The sequence below is a fragment of the Sarcophilus harrisii genome, chromosome 1, assembly GCF_902635505.1.
Source record: "Sarcophilus harrisii chromosome 1, mSarHar1.11, whole genome shotgun sequence".
In the NCBI taxonomy this organism is placed as follows: Eukaryota; Metazoa; Chordata; class Mammalia; order Dasyuromorphia; family Dasyuridae; genus Sarcophilus; species Sarcophilus harrisii.
Genome location: NC_045426.1, coordinates 291,470,339 through 291,496,581, shown reverse-complemented (window position 1 = coordinate 291,496,581; position 26,243 = coordinate 291,470,339). Strand labels below are relative to the sequence as shown.

The following is a 26,243-nucleotide window of genomic DNA, read 5'->3' as shown; positions in this document are numbered from 1 at the left end:
ATTCCCCTTTCTATGTTCCTACATTCCAGGAAAAATATCCAACTAATCTATTCCCAAACATTGTCCTGTCCTTGTTCTTCAGCTTTTTTTTTTTTCATTGAACATTCAGAACAATACTATGAAGAAAATCCAGAGGAGAAATTCAAAGGAGTGTACATGAAAGGTGAGCTCCTAGGGTGTAATAGAAAGAAAATCAGGCTAGGAGTCAAGCAAACCCAGACTCTTGGCCCTGCTCTTCCACCTCGCACCTGAATCAACATAGAAAGTTTCTCTGGGCCTCAGTTCCCTCAAATGTAGCTGAATGATTGCTAAGATCCTTTTCAGGCCCCAATGTTTATTCTTTTTGACTGAATATCATAGACTAGGGCATGCATATATGATACTCACAACCACTCGGGTATAGACTTCTTCAGCAAAATCTTTATTGCTAAATTTGTTTTCTGTTGGAAATGTATATTTGGTTAACCACTCCAAGAGAGGGAGATCCACATTACTTCCAGCAAACACATATTGTGGTGCGTGGATATGTGTATCGACCAGGCCAGGAATGAAGAACTCACTAGAAATTAAGATAAGAGAAAAACAGGTTAGCTGCATATGAAGTTGTTTTCCATATCCTTCCAGATTCTCCCTCAACAATATCCTAATAGCTGTTAATGGCACTGATTGATGACCCAGATAATCAGTGAGATATGAAATCCTCTGCATCAATTTGGCTTCTATTGTTAGAAGAGCTGAGCTTAAAGTGATCCTATGTACAAACAATGTAAGGAGAGCCAAAAAGATATCCAAGAAAAGCAGTATTAAGAAAAGTTGAGGAGAAGCAGATCACTTTCTTTTGGAAGTGAAGCTGGAGAAGAATCAAGGAACACTTCATGGAAGAGCTGGCATTTCACTTCAAAAGCTGTATTTCAACAGGTAGAGATGTGACGCAAATTATCTGGGTATAAGGTGTTGCGGGAGCAACCTGCTACTGGCTTCTGGGTGTTACAGGAGCCACCTTCTAGTGGCTGCTGGGGATCTAATTCTGACCAGCAGAACAGATCCCTTTATGTGAGAGGATGATAACAATACAAGGGACTGAGAGGCAGTTGGTTCTCTGATCTCTCTCCTCTTCCCTCTTGTTTCTAATTTATTTCATTCCTAATTCACAAGCAACATCTGAATCAGCAAAGGCTAATTTTCAATTCCTTCAAGTGGGCTATGATTCACAGCTGTGGGGGCTTTGGGATAATCTACCTGCCCCTTCACATTTAGGTATGGTCCTTAACAATACCCTGTTTTTTTGTTTTATGAGAACATGATTATTTTCCCCCCAACAGCATGTCAGTAAGTTTGTCCAATATTGTGAAGCAGCTGTTATCTGAGTTTGCATAATGAGGAATACAAACAGCACTATCAAAGTCTTTTCATCCTATTCCTCTGGATAGTTGCAGATTGAGACACTATAACAAGTGTTGAATCTTGTGAGATGTCATGGAGGCAAACTTTCTGACAAATGGAGAAGAGGACTGTAGTCAAAAACAGTCATTTTTCATAAATCTCTTATCAGTCTCCTGGCTTGGCCCTTTGATGTGTTGGCCCATTTAATTATCCCAACTGAAAAAGTCTTCCTGGGTCTCTTCTCCCTTTCCTATCCCAAGGGTTACTGAAGGAACTCTCCTGAAAGGATCCTACTCACAAACAGGTCTCGAACACTGCTGCTTCTTTGCTTCATGTATTTCTTGTGTCACTGTTCAGGTGCCATTTGTTATGGAAGCAACCTGCTAGTAGCTGCTGGGGATCTAATTCTGATCAGCAGAACAGATCCTTTCATATAAGAAGATGATCACAATACAAGGAGACTGAGAGGCAGTTGCATTCTCTCTTCCTTCTTGCCTCCAATTTATTTCATTCCCAATCCACAAGCAACATATGCTTCAGTAAAGGCTGATTTGCAGTTCCTTCAAGTGTGTGATTCACAGCTATAGGGGCTCTTGGAGTGCCCCTTCACACTTAGGCATGATCCTTAACAATAAAGGATGCCTCCTGCAAATGAATGGAGGTGTAGGAGTGACAGGTTGTAATTGATAATAGGAAAAGAGGTAACAGCATACAATTTTATGTAGCATTTAAAAGTTTACTAAATGGTTTATGTACCTTATAGCCTGTGATTTTCATTATAATCTTATGAGGAAGATGTAGAGGGCTGGAACTCTGGAGAAGTATACTGGAAACAAGGTGTAACTCAGTGGAATTGATGAGATGATGATTCTCTAGTTCACATATATACTTAGTATGGTGATGTAATGGTTCTCTAGTTCACATATATTCAGTATACTGTAATGATGTAATTATAATAGGGTATTTAAACTGGGGACAAAGTCAGACTCAGAAGGGAGACTGGTTGAGACCTTTGAAATGAAGAAGACCCAAGAAACATCAGATGGTTCCATCTCTGACTACAAGCACCACTGAAAAAAGCATGGCTGTTAACCCTATGAATATGGCAACATAAACATCAAAAAACTGTTGATGAGACTACTACAGGACTTCAAAATCTACAGGAATCATTGGATTCCTTAAGACATGATGAGACTATTGCAGGACTTCAAAACTTGCAGGAATCACTGGATTCCCTGACACATGAAGCAATGGACAATAGATTGGTTTTGGACTATCTCTTGGCTGATGAAGGAGATGTATGTGTGATTGTTATTTATATATCCTCCTCCTAGGACTTATGGACTTGCATAATTCCTCATGTTGATTCATATTGTTTGTTACATCACTACTAGCCTGTGTTATATTACTATGTGCTTGTGGATCCATAAATCCATGCTGATGGATTTATGTATACCTGTTTCAAGTAAGACTCTTCAAGGGTCTTGAGGAAATCTGCTAATAATATCTAGTTTGGTGTTCTCATCTTCCTGAAAAGTCAAGGAGGGTGTGATCACCTCCTTTTTTTGATGTTTTCACCTCTCTTCCTGAGAAGTCAGGGAGGATGTGACCACTTATGTTCTAAAACAAAAGAAAGAGGAGATGTAGAGGACTGGAACTCTGGATAACTATACTTGAAACAAGGTGTTAACTCAGTGGGAGTGATGAGATGATGATTCTCTAGTTCACATATATACTTAGTATTTAGTATGATGATGTAATTGTTCTCTAGTTCACACAAATTCAGTATACTGTAATGATTTAATTATAATAGGGTATTTAAATGGGGGACAAAGTCAGACTTAGAAGGGACACTGGTTGAGACTGCCAGACTCCCAGACTGCCAGACTGCTGAAGGAGACTGGGTCAGACTGAGACTGGGTCAGACTATGACAGACACAGACTGTATAAAAGACAATAAAGACTTTCGGCTCTATTCTTGTCGTGGTGTCTATCCTGCTGAGATCAAAGCTCTTCCAGTGGACCTCCAGAAAGCTAGCCCGAACATTATAGAAAGGTAGAGGAAACATTACTGCATTCATTTTATAAACAAAAAATGCTGAAGGTTAAGCAACTTAAATTGTAAATGATAGAATATGGTTTCACACTTTGAGCTTCTGACTCCAAATACTTCTGTTTACTTCCCTACTGCAACAAACCACAGTTAACAGCCTAGTATAGTCACAATGTAGTATGTGTCTAAGAAAAGTATGAAATCAAGTTTGAAAAGTAGCTTAGAGCCAGATTGTACAGGGCTTTCAATGTCATAATTGTTGTTCAGTTGTGCTTGACTCTTCATGGTCCCATCTTTTTTTTTTTATTTTATTTTATTTTATTTTTTATTTAATAGCCTTTTATTTACAGGATATATACATGGGTAACTTTACAGCATTAACAATTGCCAAACCTCTTGTTCCAATTTTTCACCTCTTACCCCCCCACCCCCTCCCCTAAATGGCAGGATGACCAGTAGATGTTAAATATATTAAAATATAACTTAGATACACAATAAGTATACATGACCAAAACATTATTTTGCTGTACAAAAAGAATCAGAATCTGAATTATTGTACAATTAGCTTGTGAAGGAAATCAAAAATGCAGGTGTGCATAAATATAGGGATTGGGAATTCAATGTAATGGTTTTTAGTCATCTCCCAGAGTTCTTTTTCTGGGTATAGCTAGTTCAGTTCATTACTGCTCCATTAGAAATGATTTGGTTGATCTCGTTGCTGAGGATGGCCTGATATCAGAACTGGTCATCATCTAGTATTGTTGTTGAAGTATATAATGATCTCCTGGTCCTGCTCATTTCACTCCGCATCAGTTCGTGTAAGTCTCTCCAGGCCTTTCTGAAATCATCCTGTTGGTCATTTCTTACAGAACAGTAATATTCCATAATTTTCATATACCACAATTTATTCAGCCATTCTCCAACTGATGGACATCCATTCAGTTTCCAGTTTCTAGCCACTACAAAAAGGGCTGCCACAAACATTCGTGCACATACAGGTCCCTTTCCCTTCTTTATAATCTCTTTGGGATATAATCCCAGTAGTAACACTGCTGGATCAAAGGGTATGCACAGTTGGATAACTTTTTGAGCATAGTTCATGGTCCCATCTTAACAGAGACACTTAAGTACATTGCCATTTGCTTTTCCAGTTTATTTTAGAGATGAGGAAACTGAGGCAAATAGGGTTAAGTGACTATCCCAGAATCACACAGCTGTTAAGTATCTGGGGTTGGATTTGAACTTAGGTCTTCCTGACTCCAGGCCTAGTGTTCCATTTACTGTGCCTCTTAGCTGCCTGAAAGGTCATGACTAGAAGTTTATATTTTATCCTGTTGGCAAAAAGGAGCCACTGTTTAGATGTTTTTAAGGGTGAAATGTGAAAGGGTCAAGACCTCTCTGTTCATATCAATCCTGACCAAAATTGTGTAGTAACTTTCCTTTACCAGGAAGACAAAATAAAAAGTTTTCAATTTTAATATTTTAAGGCCCTGAAAAATTTTGCTTCATTTTTATTTCATAAATCTAGAGCTGGAAAAGACCTCTGAAATCATCTAGTCCAAATTCTTCATTTTACAAATGATGAAACTAAAGGCTAAATAAAATAAGATCACACTAGTATTAAGTATTAGAAGCAGGTTTGAACCCATAGCTTTTAATCTCAGGATTAGTGCTCCTTCTACTGTACCAAATTGCCTCTCTACTATACCATGGGCTGTTCACTCTTCCTTATTCTTGTTCTGCCCTTTCCTGGCCTTTTTGAGGTTACCTCTCATGCACAAACCTTTTTTCTTCCCTTCTCTCCCTGTCCACTTTTTGATGGTCTTCCCTTCTTTACAGACCCAAATATGGTGCCATTTCTTTCTTGAAACTTTCCCGATTTCCCTAACTAAAGCAATTCCTTCTTGGACCATTCAAAGATCTACTCTGATGCCATCAATCATTTTCCAACTTTTATGATACTTATTAGACTGCAAGGTATGTAGGGATTGGTCCAGTGTAATTTTTCATGTTTGTCTTCCTAATACAGCTACTTAATAAATACATGTTAAGAGGCAGAGCCAAGATGGCAGAGTAAAAATAGGGACTTTCCCAAGCTCTCCTTCAAGCCTTTTTAAGGTTTCTTTGCTAGCACTGAAGCAGGACTCTGTTGCTTTGCCTATTCTGAGAGGTCCCTAGAAGGATCTCTGAAAACAACTATACAAAATCCATGAAGTTCAGGACACTGTAACCCCCACCCTGGAAACAGAGCCCTATTTTAACAAAGAGTTAAAATCCAAGTAATAGACAAACAATAGAAAAATATTTTTACCAAAGAAAGTTACTGTGGTGACAAGGAAGATCAGAACACACATTCAGAAGATCACAGAGTCAAAGCTCCCACACTCAAAACCTCCAAGAAAAATAAGAATTGTTCTCAGGCCATGGGAGAACTCAAAGGGGATTTTTAAAATCTGGGAAGAGAAATAAAAGTGATGCAAAAGGAAAAATTTTTAGAAACCTAATGAGGAGAAAGCCTTAAAAAGCAAAATTGGCCAAATGAGAAAGGAGATACAAAAGCTCCTTGAGGAAAATAATTCTTAAAAATATATGTTAAGCAATGAGATAATTCAGACCAATTCCAATAGTCTTGTGACTGAAAGAACCATCTACATCCAGAGAGGATTATGGGGACTGAATGCAGATTAAATACTTGTAGGACAAAATACTCTCCTCCAATAAAAGAATAAGAAATCAAGCTATTCTCCAATTGATAAATGGTCAAAGGATATAAACAGACAATTTTGTTGTTTCTTAAAGAGTTCTATATACATATTCAAGTTCAACTACTGTTTTCTATGTTAGCATTGTTTACTGTGAGTTCTACTTCTCCAGACAGCACATCAGGTGATCATGACAGGGTCCAAATGTGTTATGGTAGCTCCAATGTCATTGAAGAATAAAAGGCTTTGTTATATAAATAGTGACAGATCTTTTCAATTTTATGGCCTCCTCAGAGTTTCATTCTTAAATGCTCTCTCAAGAAGATCTGTTTTTATGGATCTTTTATCAAGTTTTCTGCAAACTCATTTTCCCCTTTATTGTTTCTTGCTGTTTTGCGTGCGACTTTCATGATTTTTCACCATCTCTGTAAAATTTTACAAATAAATTTAGATTATAAATTATATTACATTTGGCTGCAATATCTATCTTTTTGGCAATGAGATGAAGTGTTTGTTGGCTGAGATAATGTCTAGGTTTTTTTTTTTTATATTTTTGTTGTAATCACTGCCCTTACTTGTTAAATTTCTGTAGAAAATGGTAATAGTCCACATGTATGTCTGTTCTTTTAGCCATTTTCCATTTTTTCAACAACAGCTTGCTTAAATAGGCCAGGGTTGAACTCTTTTGATTGTATATCACATCTCATGTTTATTCTTTTTTTAAAATTTGCTGCTCTTGATTTTGATCTCAACTCTAATATATTTACGATATGAGTTAGAGATATTTCAAATAAATTATTTTTGACCAGTTATTTCCTGTCCATTACGACTTGGTTAGTTTCATTTTGGTAAACTTATATGGCTGCTCCACAGTCCTGCCTTTCTTTTCAAGAAAATATTCATTATATATGTTTGTGGCTTCTTTGGAGTCTACAAGTCTTTGGCCTCATATTTTTTATTTTTTTAAAAATGTATTCCATTAAAATTTTTTATTATATCTTTTTATATACAAAACATATGCATGGGTAATTTTTCAACATTGACCCTTGCAAAAACTTCTGTTTCAAATTTTCCCCTCCTTCTCTCCACCCTCTCCCCTAGGTCGCAGGTAGTCCCATACAGGTTAAATATGTTAAATACAATATATGTATACATATTTATACAGGTATCTTGTTGCACAAGAAAGATCAGATTTAGAAAGAAGGTAAAAATAAGCTGAGAAGAAAAAGCCAAAATGCAAGCAAATAATAACAGAAAGAGTGGAAATGTTATGTTGTGGTCCATACTCATTTCTCATTCATTGTTTTTTCTCTAGGTGTATCTGGTTCTGTTCATTATAGCTCAATTGGAACTGATTTGGATCCTCTCATTGTTGAAGAGAGCCACATCTATCAGAATTGATCATCATGTAGTATTGTTGCTGAAGTGTATAATGATTTCTGGTTTTGCTCACTTAGCATCAGTTCATGTATATCTCTCCAAACCTCTTTGTATTCATCCTGCTGGTCATTTCTTATAGAAAAATAATATGCCAAAACATTCATATACCACAATTTATTCAGCCATTCTGCAATTGGTGGGCATCCCTTCAATTTCCAGTTTCTATCCATTATTAAACGGGATGCCACAAACATTTTGGCACATACAAGTCCCTTTTCCTTCTTTAATATCTCTTTGGGATATAAGCCCAGTAGTAACACTGCTGGATCAAAGGGTATGCACAGTTTGATAACTTTTTGAATATAGTTCCAAATTGCTCTCCAGAATGGCTGGATCCTTTAACAACTCCACCAACAATGCATCAGTGTCCCAGTTTTCCCACATCCCCTTTAACATTCGTCATTAATTTTTCCTGTCATCTTAGACAATCTGGCAGGTGTGTAATAGTATCTCAGAGTTGTCTTCATTTGCATTTCTCTGATCAACAATGATTTGGAATACCTTTTCATATGAATAGAAATAGTTTTAATTTCATCATCTGAAAACTGTCTGTTCATATCCTTTGACCATTTATCAATTGGAGAATGGCTTGATCTCTTATAAATTAGAGTCAATTCTCTATGTATTTTGGAGATGAGGCCTTTATCAGAAGCTTTAACTGTAAAAACGGTTTCCCAGTTTATTGCTCCCCTTCCAATCTTGTTTGCATTAGTTTTATTTGTACAAAAGCTTTTTCATTTAATATAATTTAAATTTTCTATTTTGTGATCAATAATGACTTCTAGTTTTTCTTTGGTCACAAATTCCTTCCTCCTCCACAGGCCTGAGAGGTAAATGATCCCATGTTCTTCTAATGTATTTATATTCTCATTCTCTATGCCTAGATCATGAACACATTTTGTTCTTATCTTGGGGTACAATGTTAAATGGGTGGTCCATACCTAGTTTCTGCATACTAATTTCCAATTTTCCCAGCAGTTTTTGTCAAATAGTGATTTCTTATCCCAAAAGTTGGGGTCTTTGGGTTTGTCAAACACTAGATTGCTATAATCATTGACTACTTTGTTCTGTGAACCTAACCTATTCCACTGATCAACTAGTCTATTTCTTAGCCAACACCAAATGGTTTTGGTGGCCACTGCTTTATATATAAATGTGTTTTCTGTAAACAACATATTGTAGGATTCTGGCTTTTAATCCAGTCTGCTATCAGCCTCCACTTTATGGGGGAATTTACCCCATTCACATTTACAGTTAAAACTACTTATTCTGTATTGCCTGTCATTTCATTATCCCCAAATTATGCTTTTCTCTTTCCTTTTCCCCTTAGCCCCTTCCCCAGTATTAGACTTATGAGCATCACTTGCCTCATGCCTCCCTGTTTAGAATCCCTCCCTCCCCTTTGAAGTACCTCCCTTTTCTTAAAACTTTTCCTTTCTATTTCTGTATTCCCTTCTATTTACCCTAAACCTTCCCTTTTCAGAGATTCAGAGGGAAGAGAAGACAGGCAGGGGCTCAAGCTCTCAGAACCAAGAAGAGAGAAGGCTTCTAAGAAAGCTAACTGGGCCCCAGGAAAGACAAGACTTTGAAATAAATAATAAAGGATTTGGACTTTAATCCCTGGCTACTCGTGTGGTGATTACTGAACTGAAAGGAAGGCTGCTCCAGAGACCCCAAGAAAACCGAACCAGAGAACATTACATTTCCCCTTCCACTTTTCAATGAAGTGGGAGAAGTTTCTATTTAAACCAAATATGTCTAATATTTTCTCTTTGAGCCAACTCTAATGAGAGTAAGATTCACATTATGTTCATCCCTCTCCCTTCATTACCTCAGATATAATAGGTTTCCTTTGCCTCTTAGTGAAATGTAGTTTCCCTCTTTTTACCTCCACTTTTCTCTTTTTCTGGTACAATTTCCTTTCCACCTCTAGTTCCTTTTTTATGTTGTAACAGTAAAACCAAATTATACATGTACTCTTTATGTATACCCATAACCGAAATACAGTACTCAAGAGTCCTTCTTACCTTTTTATGCTTCTCTTGAGCCCTATATCTGGAGGTAAAACTTTTTGTTTAGCTCTGGGTTTTTTTGTCAGAAATAAATGGAATCCACCTATTTCATTGAATGTCCATCTTCTTCCCTGGAAGAAAATGCTCAGTTTGGCTGGGTAAGTTATTCTTGGCTGCTTACCAAGTTATTTTGCCTTTTGGAATATCAGATTTCAGGCCCTTCGATCCTTTAATGTGGATGCTGCTGGATCCTGAGTGATCCTTATTGTTTTTTTTCTGACTGCTTGTAATATTTTTTTCCTTGCTCTGATAGTTCTGGAATTTAGCCACAATATTTCTTGGAGTTTTAATTTTGGGATCTCTTTCAGTAGCTGATCAATGAATTCTTTCAATGTCTATTTTGCCTTCTGTTTCTATAATATCTAAGCAGTTCTCTTTGGTGACTTCCTGAAAAATAATGTCTAGGCTCTTTTTTCAATCATAATTTTCAGTGAGTCCTTAGATTATCCTTAGATTATTATTATAATCCTTAGATTATCTATTTTCCAGGTTTGTTGTTTTCCCAAGTAGATATTTAACATTTTTCTTCTATTTTTTCATTTTTTGGTTTTGCTTGACTAATTCTTGGGTCTCCTTGTGTCATTCATATCCATTTGTTCACGTCTGATTTTTAATGAATTATTTTCTTCATTTACTTTTTAAATTTCTTTTTGTATTTGTTCAGTTGAGTTTTTAAATGAGTTGTTTTGTTGTATGGAATTTTTTTCCATTTCGCCATTTTTTTTTAAGAATTATTTTCTTTTTCCAATTCACAGATTCTGTTTTCCTTGGAATTGTTTACCTTTTCCAATTCACAAATTCTGTTTTTCAGGGAGTTTCTTTCTTTATCCACTCTGTCTTTTAATGAGTAACATGACTTATCCTGATCCTCTTGCAAAGCTTTCCTTTTCTTTCCCCATTTTTCTTCTAGCTCTCTTTTAAGATCCTTTTTAATTTCTTCTATGAGAGCCTTATGTGATGGGGACAAGATCATATCCACTTTGGGATGTAAAGACAAACTATTTTTAGTCTCCTCAAGGTTTGAAGTCTGCTTTTCATATAGAAGCTATTAATAGAGCCTGTTTTGCTTTTTTGCTCTTTTTGAAAAAACAAAAACAAAACCTATAGTCTGCTTATTAGAGGCAGTGGGTTATTTCCAAGCCGCCTCTACAGAAGTGGCAGTAAAGGAGTAGAGGGACAGCACCCACTGGCTGCATGGGGATTAGCAGTTGTGCTGAAATCAGCAGCAGTGGAAAGGCAGCTATTAGGGCTGCACCAGGACCAATTACTGGGGCTGTGCTTGGATCATGCTGAGTCACTCTGGGTGTTGGGTGGGTGTGGCCAAGTCCCAAGAGAGTCTAACGTTTGAGGGTTATAGTCTTTACCCCCTGTGTTTATAGCTTCTCTGCTGATCTACTGGCTTGCTGCCAGGGCAAAGTAGTCACTGTGATAAAGTTTTCCCTGCAGATTTTCCACCAGCAGAGACCACACCCTGACCTGCTCAGGTGTCCTCAGCGTGAGCTGTTTCCCATGTTCTCACTGCCAACTTGCCTGATGCTGCACCTGGCCTAGCTGTACCCAGCCATAACAAAAACAGACCTTTTTCTAGAGAATTTCAAAATTATCTTCAGTTGGTAATATATTGTACTCCCAATATTTGTGGGTTCTGACAGTCAAGCTCTAATTCTGAGGCTGAATTTTGTTAAAATTTACAATGAGGGAAAAGAAGAATTTAGGAAGATGTGTATGTCCTCTCCGCCATATTGGCTCCACCCCCACATTTTTTAGTTTTTAATCATATTTTTTCAATATCTCTTATCTATCTATGATATCTATGATATCTTATTTATCTATGATCACATTTGAATTGAGGTAACCCATTATCAAAATATATGCTGACTTAATTTGGAAGGTCTAAGTCCTTTTATATTTTTTCTACTTCTTCCTTTTCTATAACTGATTACATAATTACTTAAGCTATATTTAGAAGATTACATAAGTTGTAACTGTCTTCATATTGATCTTTTTGTTTATTTCCATAAACACATGCAAGATGACTAAATATTCTATGAAATGGTGTTCCTTTTTGCTTTTGGAAATACAAAAAAAACTACTTTTAATAATTCATTATTTACTTCTTTAACGAAAAACCTGTGACTCATCCTTCCATTTAATATTAACCACTCTATGTCTTTTGGTGCCTGATAGGAGGTCAGACTCTCTGAAGCTATTAATTTCAGAGAAAGTGTTAACTTGCATTAGTATAAGAAATTTCTTCATCCAGATTAGGAAAGATTGTTTAGGATGAATTAGAGAGAGTAGATTCTGAAAGCTGGAAGATCCTTGGAAAGCAGTTATATAATAATATCAACGAAATCACTGGTCCAATTGCTGTCCCTGTCATTCTTTAGTGAGAATGTCAATACTGTTATGATTTACTCTTCCACACATATTCAATGTCAGTGGGAAGATACACTTCCCTACATTCTAAGTGATACACACTTAAAGTACTCTAGTAGGAAGGTGTGCACATAAAAAAAAAAAAAACCCACTCATACCTAAAGGCATTCTGAGACCTCAACATCCTTTCCTTTATTGTGATCATGCTCAGCTGGGCTCTTTGTCCCTGTTTCTCTCCAGAGTTCAACTCCTGATGACCAGGGATGGCTTTCTTCTCAACTCACAAAACCACTCCTCAGAGCTCTTTTCTCCACTGACAAGCCCTACAGAGTGTTATCTTGCTTTTAAAGATCTAACAGGAGCAGGGCTACCAGGACCCATGGTTAGCTTCCCTCTAGTGCTATGGCTTGAGTGAAGAACTTTTTCACATCTCATCAAAGGGCAATAGAGACTCTTCTTTGCTCTCATTTTTAAGACTTCAGCACTTATTTCACTTTATTACCTGCCCCTTAACTTCTATAATTTCATCAACCTAGCTAGGAAATAAACTGGTTAAAGAACAGTGGATATAGCATGCAGGCCTTAGAGTCAGGAAGACATAAATTCAAATTAAACCTCAGTTGTTTATTACTTAATGTGACCTTTGGTAAATCACTTAATTTCTCTGTGCCTTAGTTTTCTCATTTGTAAAATGAGTATAAAATAGTCCCTACCTCAGAAAATTATTGTGAGAATCAAATGAGATCATTATTTTATACATACATATACATATGTATATATACATGTATGCTTATACATATGTATGTATATATATTGCTTTCCAAACTAGATTTTCAAACTTTCCAAACTCTCTGGCCCCCTGGTACAAAAGAAAAAAAATTAATTACCTTAAGCCCACTGCTAATTTTTTTTCAAGTCCTAGCTTAGTTGTACTAAGAGAATTTTATGTGGATTATCTTTTTTCCCCCAGACTTTGGCAAGTCATGGCCTTAGTAATTATCATACTCATTCCACATAGCTATTAATTCTTTTAAAAGAATTCCTGGAAGGAAAATGATGGGCATAATTCACACTGCCTTCAAAAACATACTTCTTTAGGTATAAGATAAAATAGGTATTTTTTTCCTTCTATTTACCTAAAAATAGATCAGTTTGTTCATTCAAGGAGATTGTGGGCAACCATAAAAACTACTTCTGAAAACAACAAAACAAAATCACAACCTCTATTAAAACCTTCTGATCAATTAAAAAAATGTTCAAGATTATTCATGAAAAGGCCTCAATATTTCATGCTGTAAACCACTAATTGTCAAATATGCTTATCATTCAATTCCCTTCTACCCTCTTTTCTCATAAGGGCCCTGTGTTCCAAGGGAGAATTTACTATAATCAAACTCCAATTAATGGCATCAAATAAAAAAATGGTTTATAATCCATTCTTTATGCTGATTTTAAACTAAAGAGATTTTTGCAGTCTTTAAGCTTCCTCTGGGTATGTGGGCATCTCTGAAAGGAAAGCACTCTCTTTTAAAGTCACTGGAATATTCTGGGAGGAAACAGAACATATCTCAAAAGTCTTGGTGCACTTTATTAAAAATGTACCAAGCCTTTTGAGATGTCCCGTATACAACAAATCACCAAAAATCTAAATTATCCACATCCAAAAGCTCTCTTGTGCCTCTGTTTCTGACAATTCAGAAAAGGGTCTGAAGGAAAAGGACACAAATCCAGAAAAACACCATTCCTCTCAAAGTCTCTCAGCAACTTTTCCATTCCTTATAGTTTCTTAGATGAAAGAATCTCATTTCCTTCCATCTCACCATTGGACTATATTCTTCTTTCCAATCTTCCCAAATTCCTGGTAGAGTATGAGAAGTGGGGCCAGAGAATCTAGACCCCAGGAGCTCTGGAATAAGTAAATAGTAGCCAATAAGGCCAAGGGGAGGAAAAGAGGAGGGAAAGAGGAAATTGGAACCTACAGAAAGTACAAATAAACCCAATACCTGAAAATTTGTGTTCATCAGGTTTAATTGTTTTCTACTTACTGGATACTGAGTTCTCTCACTTCGATTGGTGTGAAGCCCCATTCTGTGGCCAATTTTTCTTGCTGGGAAGCAGGTTCCAAAAACACTATCTTTAAGGAAAGAAAAAAGAGTCACAAAGTTAATGAAATATCTCTCTTACATACATACATACATACATACATACACACACACACACACACATACACACACTCTCACACAGATACATACACATGTATATAAAGTTTAATGTATGTCTTTTAAAATGTGAATTTAGTACAGTGGAACTAAATGACTAATAATTCAATTGCCTAGGTAGATTTTTTAAAAAAAATTAATAAAAAGGTATTTCTGTCTGCCAACAAGTTTATATTAAGCATTGTGTGCAAAGCACTATACTAAGTTCTAGGAATACAAATACAAGTACAAAGAAAAATAGTACTTGTCCTATAATAGTTTACATTCTAGAAGGAAAGATAACATAAAAGGAAGATGAAAAGTGTCAGGGGTAAAGTATAGGCAGAGCCAGAGGTATCCCAACCTGGCATAGGAAAGGAGATCCTACAAGGAATCCCAATACAGCCAACAACCAGGAGAAAAATGACACACAGCTGGCCTGTATGCCTGCCTTAAATGGAAATTCTAGAAGGAGTCGATAAATTGGTAAGTATTTATTCAGAGGCTTTTGTATGCCAGGCACTGTGTGAGTAACTAGGGATTCAAAAAATAAACAAAAAAATGAAATAATCTCTATTCACAATGTATTTTCTTTCTGTTGAAGACATTAAGTATAAATATGCAGCATAAATATAAAGTTAATAGATACATATATATGTAGATGATACAGTGGATAGAATCCCAGAGCAAAAGTCATGAAAATTCAACTTCCTAAGTTCAAATCTGACCTCAGACAAGTGACTCTGGATAAGATTATTTCAATTTCCTCATCTGTAAAATGAGTTGGAGAAGGAAATGGCAAACCACTACAGTATCTTTGCCAAATGGGATTACAGAGTTGGACACAACTAAACAAGATGAGGGCCTGCACTAAGGTGATAACTATTAATAGTTGTTTCTGTAATTTTTATCTCTGTTTTCCTACCAGGATTGTTAGCTACTAAAAACACTTGAAAATCATAGTTCAAGTATTCGTTAGGAAAAACCAATTAAACATTTAACAAATATTTATTAAAGTTTCCAATAAGATCACGGATGAAACAACATTGCCCACTATCACCATTATTATTCAATAGAAATGTTAGCTTTCACAGTAAAAGAAAAAGAAATTGAAGAAATTAGAGTAGGCAATGAGAAAACAAAATTATCACTTTTTGCAGATGACATGATGGTACACTTAGAGAGCCCTAGAGAAATCATCAGCATTTTTATATATCACCAACAAAGTCCAGCAACAAGAGATACAAAGAGAAATTTCATTTAAAATAACTGTAGATAATATAAAATATTTGGGAATCTACCTGCCAAGGCAAAGTCAGGAATATATGAACACAATTACAAAACACTTTACACACAAATAAAGTCAGATCTAATCAACTGGAAAAATATTAAGTGCTCATGGGAAGGCAAGCTAATATAATAAAAAATGAGAATACTATCTATATTAATCTACTTATTCAGTGCCATATCAAACTCCCAAGTTATTTTACAGATCTAGAAAAAATAATAACAAAGTTCATCTGGAAGAACAAAAAGTCAAGAATTTCAAGGGAATTAATGAAAAAAATGCAAATGAAGGTGGCCTAGTTGTACCAGACCTAAAACTATATTATAAAGCAGTGGTCATCAAAACCATTTGGTTCTGGCTAAGAAATAGAGTAGTTGATCAGTGGAATAGATTAGGTTCACAAGACAAAATAGTCAATGACTATAATAATTTAGTATTTGGCAAACTCAAAGACTCAGCTTTTGGGATGAGAACTCACTATTTGACAAAAACTGCTGGTAAAATTAGAAATTAGCATGGTAGAAACTAGATAGTGAGCCACACCTAACACCGTATATAACATAAGGTTGAAATGGGTTCATGATTTAGACATAAAGAGTGATATTGTAAGCAAATTAGAAGAACAAAGGATAGTTTACCTCTCAGATCTGGGAATAAGGAAGGAATTTGTGACCAAAGAAGAACTGGGGTACATTATTGAAAACAAAATAGATAATTCTGGTATTAAGTTAGAAGTTTTTGTATAAACAAAACCAATGCATACAAGATTAGAAGGGAAGCAGTTAACTGGGAAAAAACTTTTACATTCAAAGGTTCTGATAAAGACCTCATTTCAAGAACTAACTCAAATTTATAAGAATTCAAGCCATTCTCCAATTGATAAATGGTCAAAGGATATGAACAATTTTCAGATGAAGAAATTGAAACCATTTCTAATCATATGAAAAGGTGCTCTAAATCACTACTGATCAGAGAAATGTAAATTAAGACAACTCTGAAGTATCACTATGACTCCCCTCAGATTGGCTAAGATGACAGGAAAAGATAATGACAAATGTTGGAGAGGATATGGGAAAACCGGGACACTAATACATTGCTGTGAACTGATCCAACCATTCTGGAGAGCAATTTGGAACTATGCCCAAAAGGCTATCAATGATCCAGCAATGTGGCAGCCCTTGTTTGTAGTGGCAAGAAACTGGAAAGTGAGTGGATGCCCATCAGTTGGAGAATGGTTGAATAAGCTTTGGAATATGAATGTTATGGAATATTATTGTTATATAAGAAACGATCAGAAATAGGATTTCAGAGAGGGCTGGAGAGACTTACATTAACTGATTCTAAATGAAATGAGCACAACCAGGAGATCATTGTATACAGTAACAAGAAGATTATATGAAGACCAATTCTGATGGACATGGCCCTTTTGAACAATGAGATGATTCAGGCCAGTTCCTGTTAAGATTCTTATAAGGTACTAAGACAGTGGAATTGATTCCACTAAGACAGTGGAATAATTATCTAATTTAGCATGGTTCAGTATGATTGATTTGATCCTACAAGGAGATGTTATGGGCCAGAACTTGAAAAAAGGTACTAAGTGGAATTGACGAGACAATGTTTAAATCTAGTTTAGAATTGATTTAATACTACAACAAATAATGGTTTCCCAGTGATATAATGATTGGTGTGTACTCAGTGTACAGCATATAAGCAAAAAGCTCTCAGGGCCAGACATACAAGCCTACTCTTGGAGGAGGAGATAGATTCATTACATTTTCCACCTTTGTGCTGGCTGGAGGCTGAAGCCGGCAGGGGCAAAGGATTAGCGGCAGGAGCTCCTTCAACCAAGGAGAGAGATAGGCCTCTAAGAAAGCTAACTGGGCCCAAGAAAGGACAAGACCTGAATGGAGACAATAAAGGATCTGGACTTTAACTTCTGGCTGAATTTGAGGTGATTATTACTCTGAACTGAAACTAAGACTACCTCCAGAAGCCCTCTGAGAAACCTGCTCCCACATAACTTTATATTTTAGAGAAGAGAAGATTACAAGTTCCAATGATCTTGTGATGAAGAGAGCCATCTACACCAAGAGGGAGGATGACAGTGGGAATTGAGTGTGGCTCACAACATAGCATTTTCATTCTTTTTTGTTGTTATTTGCTTGCATTTTGTTTTTTTTCTCATTTTTTTCCTTTTTGATCTGATATTTCTCATGCACCACAATAATTGTATGAATATGTACACAATACATTGGATTTAACCTATATTTTAATATATTTAACATATATTGGATTATTTGTCATCTAAGAGAGGGAAAGGGTGTGGGAGGCCAGCACTGAGCTAGGGGCAAAGGCCACATTCTCACCTGGGGCAAACCAGCCTTTTATTTAGGCGCCACATAAACTATATCCTGGAGCAATTTACATCACAAAGACATTCTACAACTAAACGGCTTCTTTCTACTCTTCTCCATATGTACCTGCACATATCTCCCACTTCCTTACAACCTAATATAAATACTTGTACTTTTACCCATAATAAATGAGACTTGATCAGAAAGCCTGTCTTGTCTCCATTCTTCACGTCTCCTGTCCCCTGCTCCCTTTTCTTTTCTTTCAGGGTCTGCGTTCTTGTCCCACGGGTTGGGACAAAAGGGCGAAAATTTGGAAGACAAGGTTTTGGAAAGATCAATGTTGAAAATTTATCCATGCATATATTTTAAAAATAAAAAGCTTTAATAAAAAATAAAAATTAAAAAATATATATTGAAGCAACATTGTGGAGTGGAAGGAAGCCTGAGTTAGAAGCCAAAGATCCTGGGTCCAAACCCAAATCTAATTGATACTACCTCTGTGATCTTGGATAAATCATATATTCTCACTGGGCCTCAGTAACCTCCGAGATCTATCCCAGTTCTAAATTTATTATATAAGACCTTGTGTTAGCTTTATAATTCAAAGAATACAAACTATAAGATAGGGTCGTCACCTAAAGGAATTTAGAATGTTGTTGGGGAAGTAACACATACACACATATTAGTGAACAATAAAATAAGCACCACTCAACAATTAAGTACTTAATAGAGTTCAGAATAGAGATATTGTAGGTTAAAGTAGTCAGGGAAAGCTTTCTGTAAAAGACACCTTTTATGGGATGACTGGCATTTGAATTTGTAGAAAGATGGGGAGAAGAAACTGATGAATTCTGTATGATTTGAGTGAATTCTAAAATTATGTAAAATCACAGAAACCATGTTCCCTTTGATCTATAGCTCCAAATGGTTTCATATCCTCTCAGTGTGCGATAAGCTGTGCTATTCAAGAGCAAATCAAACTCCTATTGATCTTGTCATGAGTCACAATCCCAGGAAAGATTTCACATTCAATTGACAATTATCAAACTTGCGGTCTTCTAAAAAATGATTCTTTGCAGATCCTTCTCCATTAAGAAAGATATGCCCGCTAAGAGAATGTCTCCTGGTGTTTTTTAAACAACAAAGCCTCCTCTTTTGCCATAGCCTCTGGGGGTTAGTGAATTCTTTTGTTTCCAAACTTGTCTCCAAGCAGAAGGTACCTCATTCATTACCACACCTCATCATCTAGTGGCCCGTTTACAGGATTCTCTGACTGAGGTAAGCCCCCTTCCTCTGACTATTTCTATAGTGAGGGAAGCTCACTCTCCTGGGACATTGTTGAGCTGTCTGGGGCTCTATGCCCAAGCAGAAGTTTTTGTCCCAAGACACTCGGCCAGAAAACTCCTGTGACCGGACAAGAAAAAAACCCTTACTTGGGGAGAGTTTTTTCATATCTTTCTCTCTCTAGGGACACCTACAGAGAATGGAGAGCTACAAAACTGGGAAAGCTTGGGGCTTGTGGCAAAATGGGACAGCTCCGTCCTCTATTGCTAAGGATTTTCCCTTAGACTGACTCTTAAAAAATACAGACAAATTCAGCTTGAAAGACCTCAAAACAAAAAAACTCATTGATGGGCATCCACTCAGTTTCCAGTTTCTAGCCACTACAAAGAGGGCTGCCACAAACATTTGTGCACATACAGAGGACTCTACTCCTAATGCTCTCTCTCCAGCTTTTCTGGTCTTACTCTGTGCGCCCTCACCAAGGGGGTGATAATTTCCTGGTCAGACTAGAGAATTCTGTGGGGAAAGGGAGTGTCCAGGAAAGGTTGGGTGTGCCTTCACCACCCCCAGGGTGGCCCACAGATGTGACCTAATGCATTCTTTACAAAGGTCCCATTCTCACATGTCACCATCTCCTCCCTGGACACCGCCTCTTTTGTATTAGCCAACCCCCAGGGGAAATACTCTGTCCCCTACTTTCTAGCTGGGACAGATTTCATATTTACATATCACCACACTACAGAGACAGTAGTTGTCACCATCTCCCAAAATGGCCAGGTTGTATCTTTGATGTTGGGACATTGACCTATACCACCAAAAACTATGGGTGCAAGTGAGTGTGATCTCTCTCAAGCCTGCTGCAATTTCACCTGGACAACTTGCACTAGCTGCACAGGTGGGTCACAGGCCAGGCACACTTATGATTATGCACTTCCCCAAAGAGTAACCGTAGGAAACCCATTCTGGGATTATCCTGGTAAATTCACAATGCTTCTACAGCACCTCCTTTGAAGATTCTCCATAACATCCTGAAAACTAAAATTCCAACTGATAGAATGCCATGTGACTACAATCATCCATGGGGGCAAGCAACCAAGAGACTGCTACAAAGTCTGACCCCAGGTATACATCTGGGCACCTAAGGGATATGCTTTTCTCTGTAAAGTAAATTCTCCATTCCACTTCAATGTTTGTTAAGGGACCTGTTAAGAGAAATGCCTCTGATTGGGACCTTACTCCACCTGTAATTCTTTCCATCTAGTGCCTGACCCCTTTCAAGCATTATGGTCCTGTACCCTAGGCTACTTAATTACCCCTTTCTCTGTATACAATGCCAGTCCCTCAAACACAGCCCTCACACCTTCAAGGAGACAAAAGCGGGGATTTGGGGAAAATGTTCGGTGGTACTTAAAGAAAGGCACTGAAATGCTAATTCCCTGGGTTGGATATCTGGAACATGAAAGCTTCTCGACAGCCAAGAAAACTGCACATTCTCTTAGGGAAATACAAGAGTCCCTAGATTCTCTTGCTAACATAGTCTTACATAACCAAAAGGCCTTAGATTACCTCCTTGCCTCTAGTGGAGGTGTTTGCACTCTGGTCAATACCTTTTGCTGCATGACATTAACAATTCAAAGGAAGTTGAGCTGCACACTGAAAGAATCTTACAGAAGGCTGGCTGGATGCAAGACATTCATAAGCAACTTCTTATGTCTCCTCAGTCCTGCTCTGGCTATGGTCTCTCCTAACCCCTATACTAACTCCACTTCTAATTATTATATTTTTGCTCATATTCAGCCCCTGTATTTTCAGATTACTCGTGAGATTTGTTTCTTCTAGGCTTCAAGCTGCAAGTTTTCAACTTCTGAGAACTGGGGATCATAGAACAACTGATGGGCAAGCTCAACATCCACTGGATGCTGCAGCTGCTATCTTCAGATATTGTATCTCACCTTCAAGCACGATCCTCCATTAACATAGGGACAGCTCTATAATCCCTCTCAGTGTGAAGAAACTTCAGAAGAATGGAGACCTCCATCCCTTTTCCAAAAGAATTTGGGGTTAATTGCTTGAGGGGGAAGATGATGTGGGTGAACCAGAGTTCACCCTGAGTGAACTCTAAAATTATATAAAACCACAGAAACCATGTCCCCTTTGATCTATAGCTCCAAATGGTCTCACATCCTCTCAGAATGTGATAAGCTGTGCCATTCAAGAGCAAATCAAATCCTACTTATCTTATTGGGAAGTCACAATCCCAGGAAAGATTTCACATTCAATTGAGAATTATCAAACTTCCCCTAGACTTACACATAAAATAGGTCTTTTGGAAAATTATTCTTTGCAGATCTTTCTTCATTGAGAAAGATATGCCCACTAAGAGAATGTCTCCTGGTGTTTTTTAAACAATAAAGCCTCCTCTTTTGCCATAGCCTCTGGGGTTAGCAAATTCTTTCCCTTCCAAACTCGCATCTCCAAGCAGAAGGTATCTCATTCACTCATCACCACACCTCATCAAAACTATATAAGCAGTGTTAACAGAGGCAGCAACATGTCTGTGGTGAGGCAGAAAGATTTCTTATGCCATTTGCTCCTCAGAAGAACCCTTTGAAATAAGAACTATTTATAGCCATTCATTCTGCTACTATGTACACAAGGCAGAATTTGTCAAGTTCACCTGTTGGTAAGATTATATACATTACTCCTCCCACATTCTGATTTAGCTGGTCTGGCTTTCTCATCGTTTCTTATGCAGACAATATGCAGCTTCTTTCATACTTTTGCTCTGGCTATCTCCCACGCCTAGAATACACAACTTCCTTAACTCTCCCTGACATTCTTGTTTTAATTTGAGAAACCATCCTCTACCCAAAGCCTTTTCTATTCCCCTTCCCACAACTCCCATCCCCTATTTCTTTGTATTTATTCTATATATTTGTATTTATTAACTATATATATATATATATATATAAATATATACATATGTTATATATCTGGTTGTCTTCTCTATTAGGATGTAGGTTCAGGGGCAATTAGATTGCATGGTGGATAGAGCATGGCCCTTGAGTCAGGAGGACCTGAGTTCAAATTCAGCCTCAGACACTTAAAGGCTACTAGCTAGCTATGTGATCCTGGGCAAGTCATTTAACCCCAATTACCCAGCAAAGAAGAAAAAAAATACAATGCAGGTTCACTGCAAGTAAGGGTTATTTCATTCTTTGTTTTCATATTCCCAAATATAAAACTGAGAAACATAAAGTTATGAGACAAACCAATAGTCTCTAAGAGGGGAGCTCTTGAAACCAGTTGAAACTAAATAAAAATAGTCAGAACTAGCTGTGTGGTTAAAACAAAAACAAAATTGAAAGTAGGACAAAGAGCATGCTTACTTGCTTCATAAATATTAACTTCTTCCCAGAAGGAGCTAAGGCTCATCTTAATGGTCATGTAATAGATAGTGGGAGGGGAGACATATTAAGAGGTATATATTTCTGGAAGATAGGGAAAAAATGTTAACTTCATCACCCCAGTCACTGGGGAGATAAATGGAGGAGGGCCTTTGTAGTCTAGAGAAGGGATAAAAGGCTATGCTCTTGTGGCTGTAAAATATGTTCATTCTGAGTTTTCATACCCACTCCTGGAGGAATATATTTAAAGTTTAAACTGCTTCATTTATCCTGAGTTTGTTCATTTATTTGGGGTTCAGAATTTTATTTTTAATGAGACTGGGCATATAGTAGGTGACTAATAAATACCTATTTGATGGGAATAAAGAAGGGAACTCTCAAAAAGAGGAAACTTACTCTACCAATGCTCTTCAGTATCTTCTCTTTAACTTCTTGTCTCAGGGAATTGTCTAGATTACTGAGGAGCTAAATGAATTGTCAGGGATATGTCATAAACAGGACTTGAGCCCAGATCTTCCTGGTTTAGCAGCCAGATTTTTATTTATAACTCCATGTTACTTCTCTTTGTATTACTATTATTTGTTTCCCAAATGTAATATTTTCCTGATGACAAAAAACTCATGAAGAAAGGAGCCATTTGCCTTTATAGCAAGCTAACCAAACAACAGCCCAACCCCTTAAAGATGTAGTTCCTTCTTTGTAAGAAAGGCATAAAAATATCTGTAAACAGCTGAGTTTTTCCTTTAGTCAAATATATCCATGCTCTAAAACCTGAAATTAAGGATACTTGGGATGAGCAATGATGAAAATGTTAGAGATCCTAACGCAAAAAATGAATGAGTAATGACTGTTGGCTGATGAACAGGATCTTTGAAAGATACAACACCAGATTGTGCTGTTCTCTTCTTTTCTAAAATATGATCGTTCTCTGGGAGCAGATTTCTTGCCGGGCTTCTGGAAGCAGCCTTAGTTTCAGTTTAGATCAATAATCACCTCAAATGCAGTCAGCTGTTAAAAGTTCAAATCCTTTATTGTCTCTTCCAAAATAGCCTGGTTAGTTTTCTTTTAGGCCTATCTCCCTCCTTGGTTCCAAGAGCTCTTGCAGTGTCTCTTCTAGCTTCAGTTTCAGCCTCCAGCTCCCTCTGAATCTCCAATTCTGAATCTCCTGACTGAATTCTGGCTCTGTCAATCTCAGGAACTGACTCCTTACTGACTCCTAACTGAGGCTCTAAGAGCTTCTTATATATGATCTCTTAAAGATGTGAACCCAAAGGTTGACTCCTCCTCTGAGAGAGTGGGATTGTGGGATGTGTAACTTTGTGAATCTCCCAGACTTGTGAACTCTAATGTGTGAGCTAATGTGTGACTCTTAAAGGTGTAAACTTAAGCACTGTTTCTATCAATTCCAGTTAGTTAACACTTTATAAGGATTCTAACACCAGATGGAGGATTTGGGCAACCAGCTTGTTGCTATGGAACAGCATACAGCCATTCTCAAACCACACTATCAAATCCATCCAAACACAGCTGTGAAAAGAGTCTAAGAAGGTAAGACCAGAAGCATTAGTGAGCACTATGCAAGAATGAGAATTGCCACAGCATACCAATTCACATCAAATGATTTAAGACAAAAGTGATCAAATGTGGAGCTCAAAGGGACCTTAAAAATCATCACTCTAGTCCAGCCACAGATTTAGAGTAATTCAATTCAGTAATTTAACAAGGATAAGTGTATACGAAGGATAAGCATCAAGCACTGCATTGTGCCAGATGCTGAGAATACAAGGACAAAAATGATTATTTCTGCCCTCAAGAAGCTTATGTTCAACTAGAATGGGATAACTGATAGATAAGTAAGTACAAATATATATGTGGAGAAATTTGTATTTTATCCTAGAAATAATAGGGAATCTCAGAAGTTTCTTGGGCGGGGGAGGGGGTGTGTGTGTGACATGATCACAACTATGTTTGGGACTTTGTGATAAATTCTATGTGGGAAATGGAGTGGAGAAGACAGACAATAGAGCCTATTTCAATAGTCTGGGAAAGAGGTATTAAGGACCTGATTGTTGTAGGGTGGAAAGGAGATGATATTAGAGTGATGGAAGAAAATTGATAAATTTTGGCTAATTGGATATAGAGGATACAGAAGAGTAAGGAGTCAAAGCTGAAGAAGTCAAAGTTATTGAAAGAATAGTGGTACCCTAACAAAAACAGAAAAAAATAGGAGGCCTCATAAATTTCAGGAGTTAAGTGGAAGATACTGAGTTCTGGTTTTAGGAAGTTGAAATTAAGATGTCTATGGAACAATTGGAACAATCAGATGGAGATGCTGAGAAGAAGGCTGATTATATGGGCACAGAGAAAAATCACGATTATTATAAAGCTATAATACTAAAAATGAGGGAGAGAAACAATATACAACCAAAGTAATTCCAAAAGGACCTATTGCTATTAATGCTAAAAATGAGAAGTTGATGGAGAAAAAGACATTGATACATATTATGAATTTTCCATATAAAATATTATGAATATAAATCAACTGTCATTGCAAGGAAACTTAAAATTTCTAAAAAGTCACTTTTGCAAAATGCAAATAAAAGGAAACAAAACAAGAGATTATATACAATTGATTATATCTGAAAACTTTTAATTATTTTCTGATAAGCTAACTCCTGAACGAAAGCTGACTTATTCCCTTAGAACTAAATCTTCCTTCTTGATTCTGTGACTTCTTCAGAATCTGGGGGAATTAAGATGTTTTCTATCTTTAAGTACATAGTTAAATGTAAACTTTATTTTGTGCCTTTGAATTTCTATTACTCAATTACTTGGCACCTAGCTTGTTTTGAGTGTGGTGCTATTATTGGTAAGGCTGCTCAAAATATTTTTGCATAAATAGGCCTTCTTTATCCTATCTCATTTTCTTCTCCCAAGCTCAGTTTATATTTTTAGGTTTAATCATTTTAAACAAAAATTCTTCCGCTACACATTTTGCTTTTCTGAAAGGTTGAATTAATTCACAACCCCACAATCAGTGTAGTTTCATAGCTGTTTTACCACAAAAGTATCAGAACTGAAATTAATCATCTTTCATTATTTCTGAAGAGGCAATAGGACACAGTGAATGGAAAAACCAGTCTCTAAGTAAGGAAGACATGGTTCCACGTTCCACAGATAACAGAGACTTACTTTACCCTCTAAGCTTAACTTCTCTATACCCAAGGCAACTAGATTAGCACAGATGTATCTGTACTGGTAGAGGGAGTTCCCTATATCAGTGAAATCATAGATAAATTGCCTAGTCCTAATTCTTTCATTATCTTTGCCAATTGGATTGAAGTGAGAGTCATAATTAGAGACAGCTTAAGTGATACAGTATATAGTCTAAAGCCTCAAGTCAGGAAGACTCATCTTACTGACTTCAAATGCAGCCTCAGACACTTACCAATTATATGACCCTAAACAAGTCACTTAACCCTGATTGCTTCAGTTTCCTCAACTATAAAATGAACTGGAGAAGAAAATGGCAAATCACGTCAGTAACTTTGCCAAGAAAATCCCAAATGAAGTCATGAAGAGTTGGACATTGCTGAACAATGAACAAAAACAAATATAATAGGGCTGCTAAGTGGTATGGTGGTTAGGAGTTAGAGTCAGGAAAATCTGAGTTCAAATCC

The 26,243-nt window shown here is 36.9% G+C and overlaps 1 protein-coding gene across 1 annotated transcript in view; it reads right to left on the bottom strand.

Annotated features, from left to right (window-relative positions):
- GDA (guanine deaminase) overlaps positions 1-26,243 on the bottom strand; it is a 95,619-nt gene that overhangs the window by 42,522 nt on the left and 26,854 nt on the right. The window contains exons 2-3 of the mRNA XM_031943698.1: positions 14,075-14,163; positions 388-559 (exon numbers count right to left, since the gene is read on the bottom strand). Coding sequence (XP_031799558.1) covers positions 388-559; positions 14,075-14,163 — 261 coding nt within the window. The remainder of the gene's footprint in view (positions 1-387; positions 560-14,074; positions 14,164-26,243) is intronic.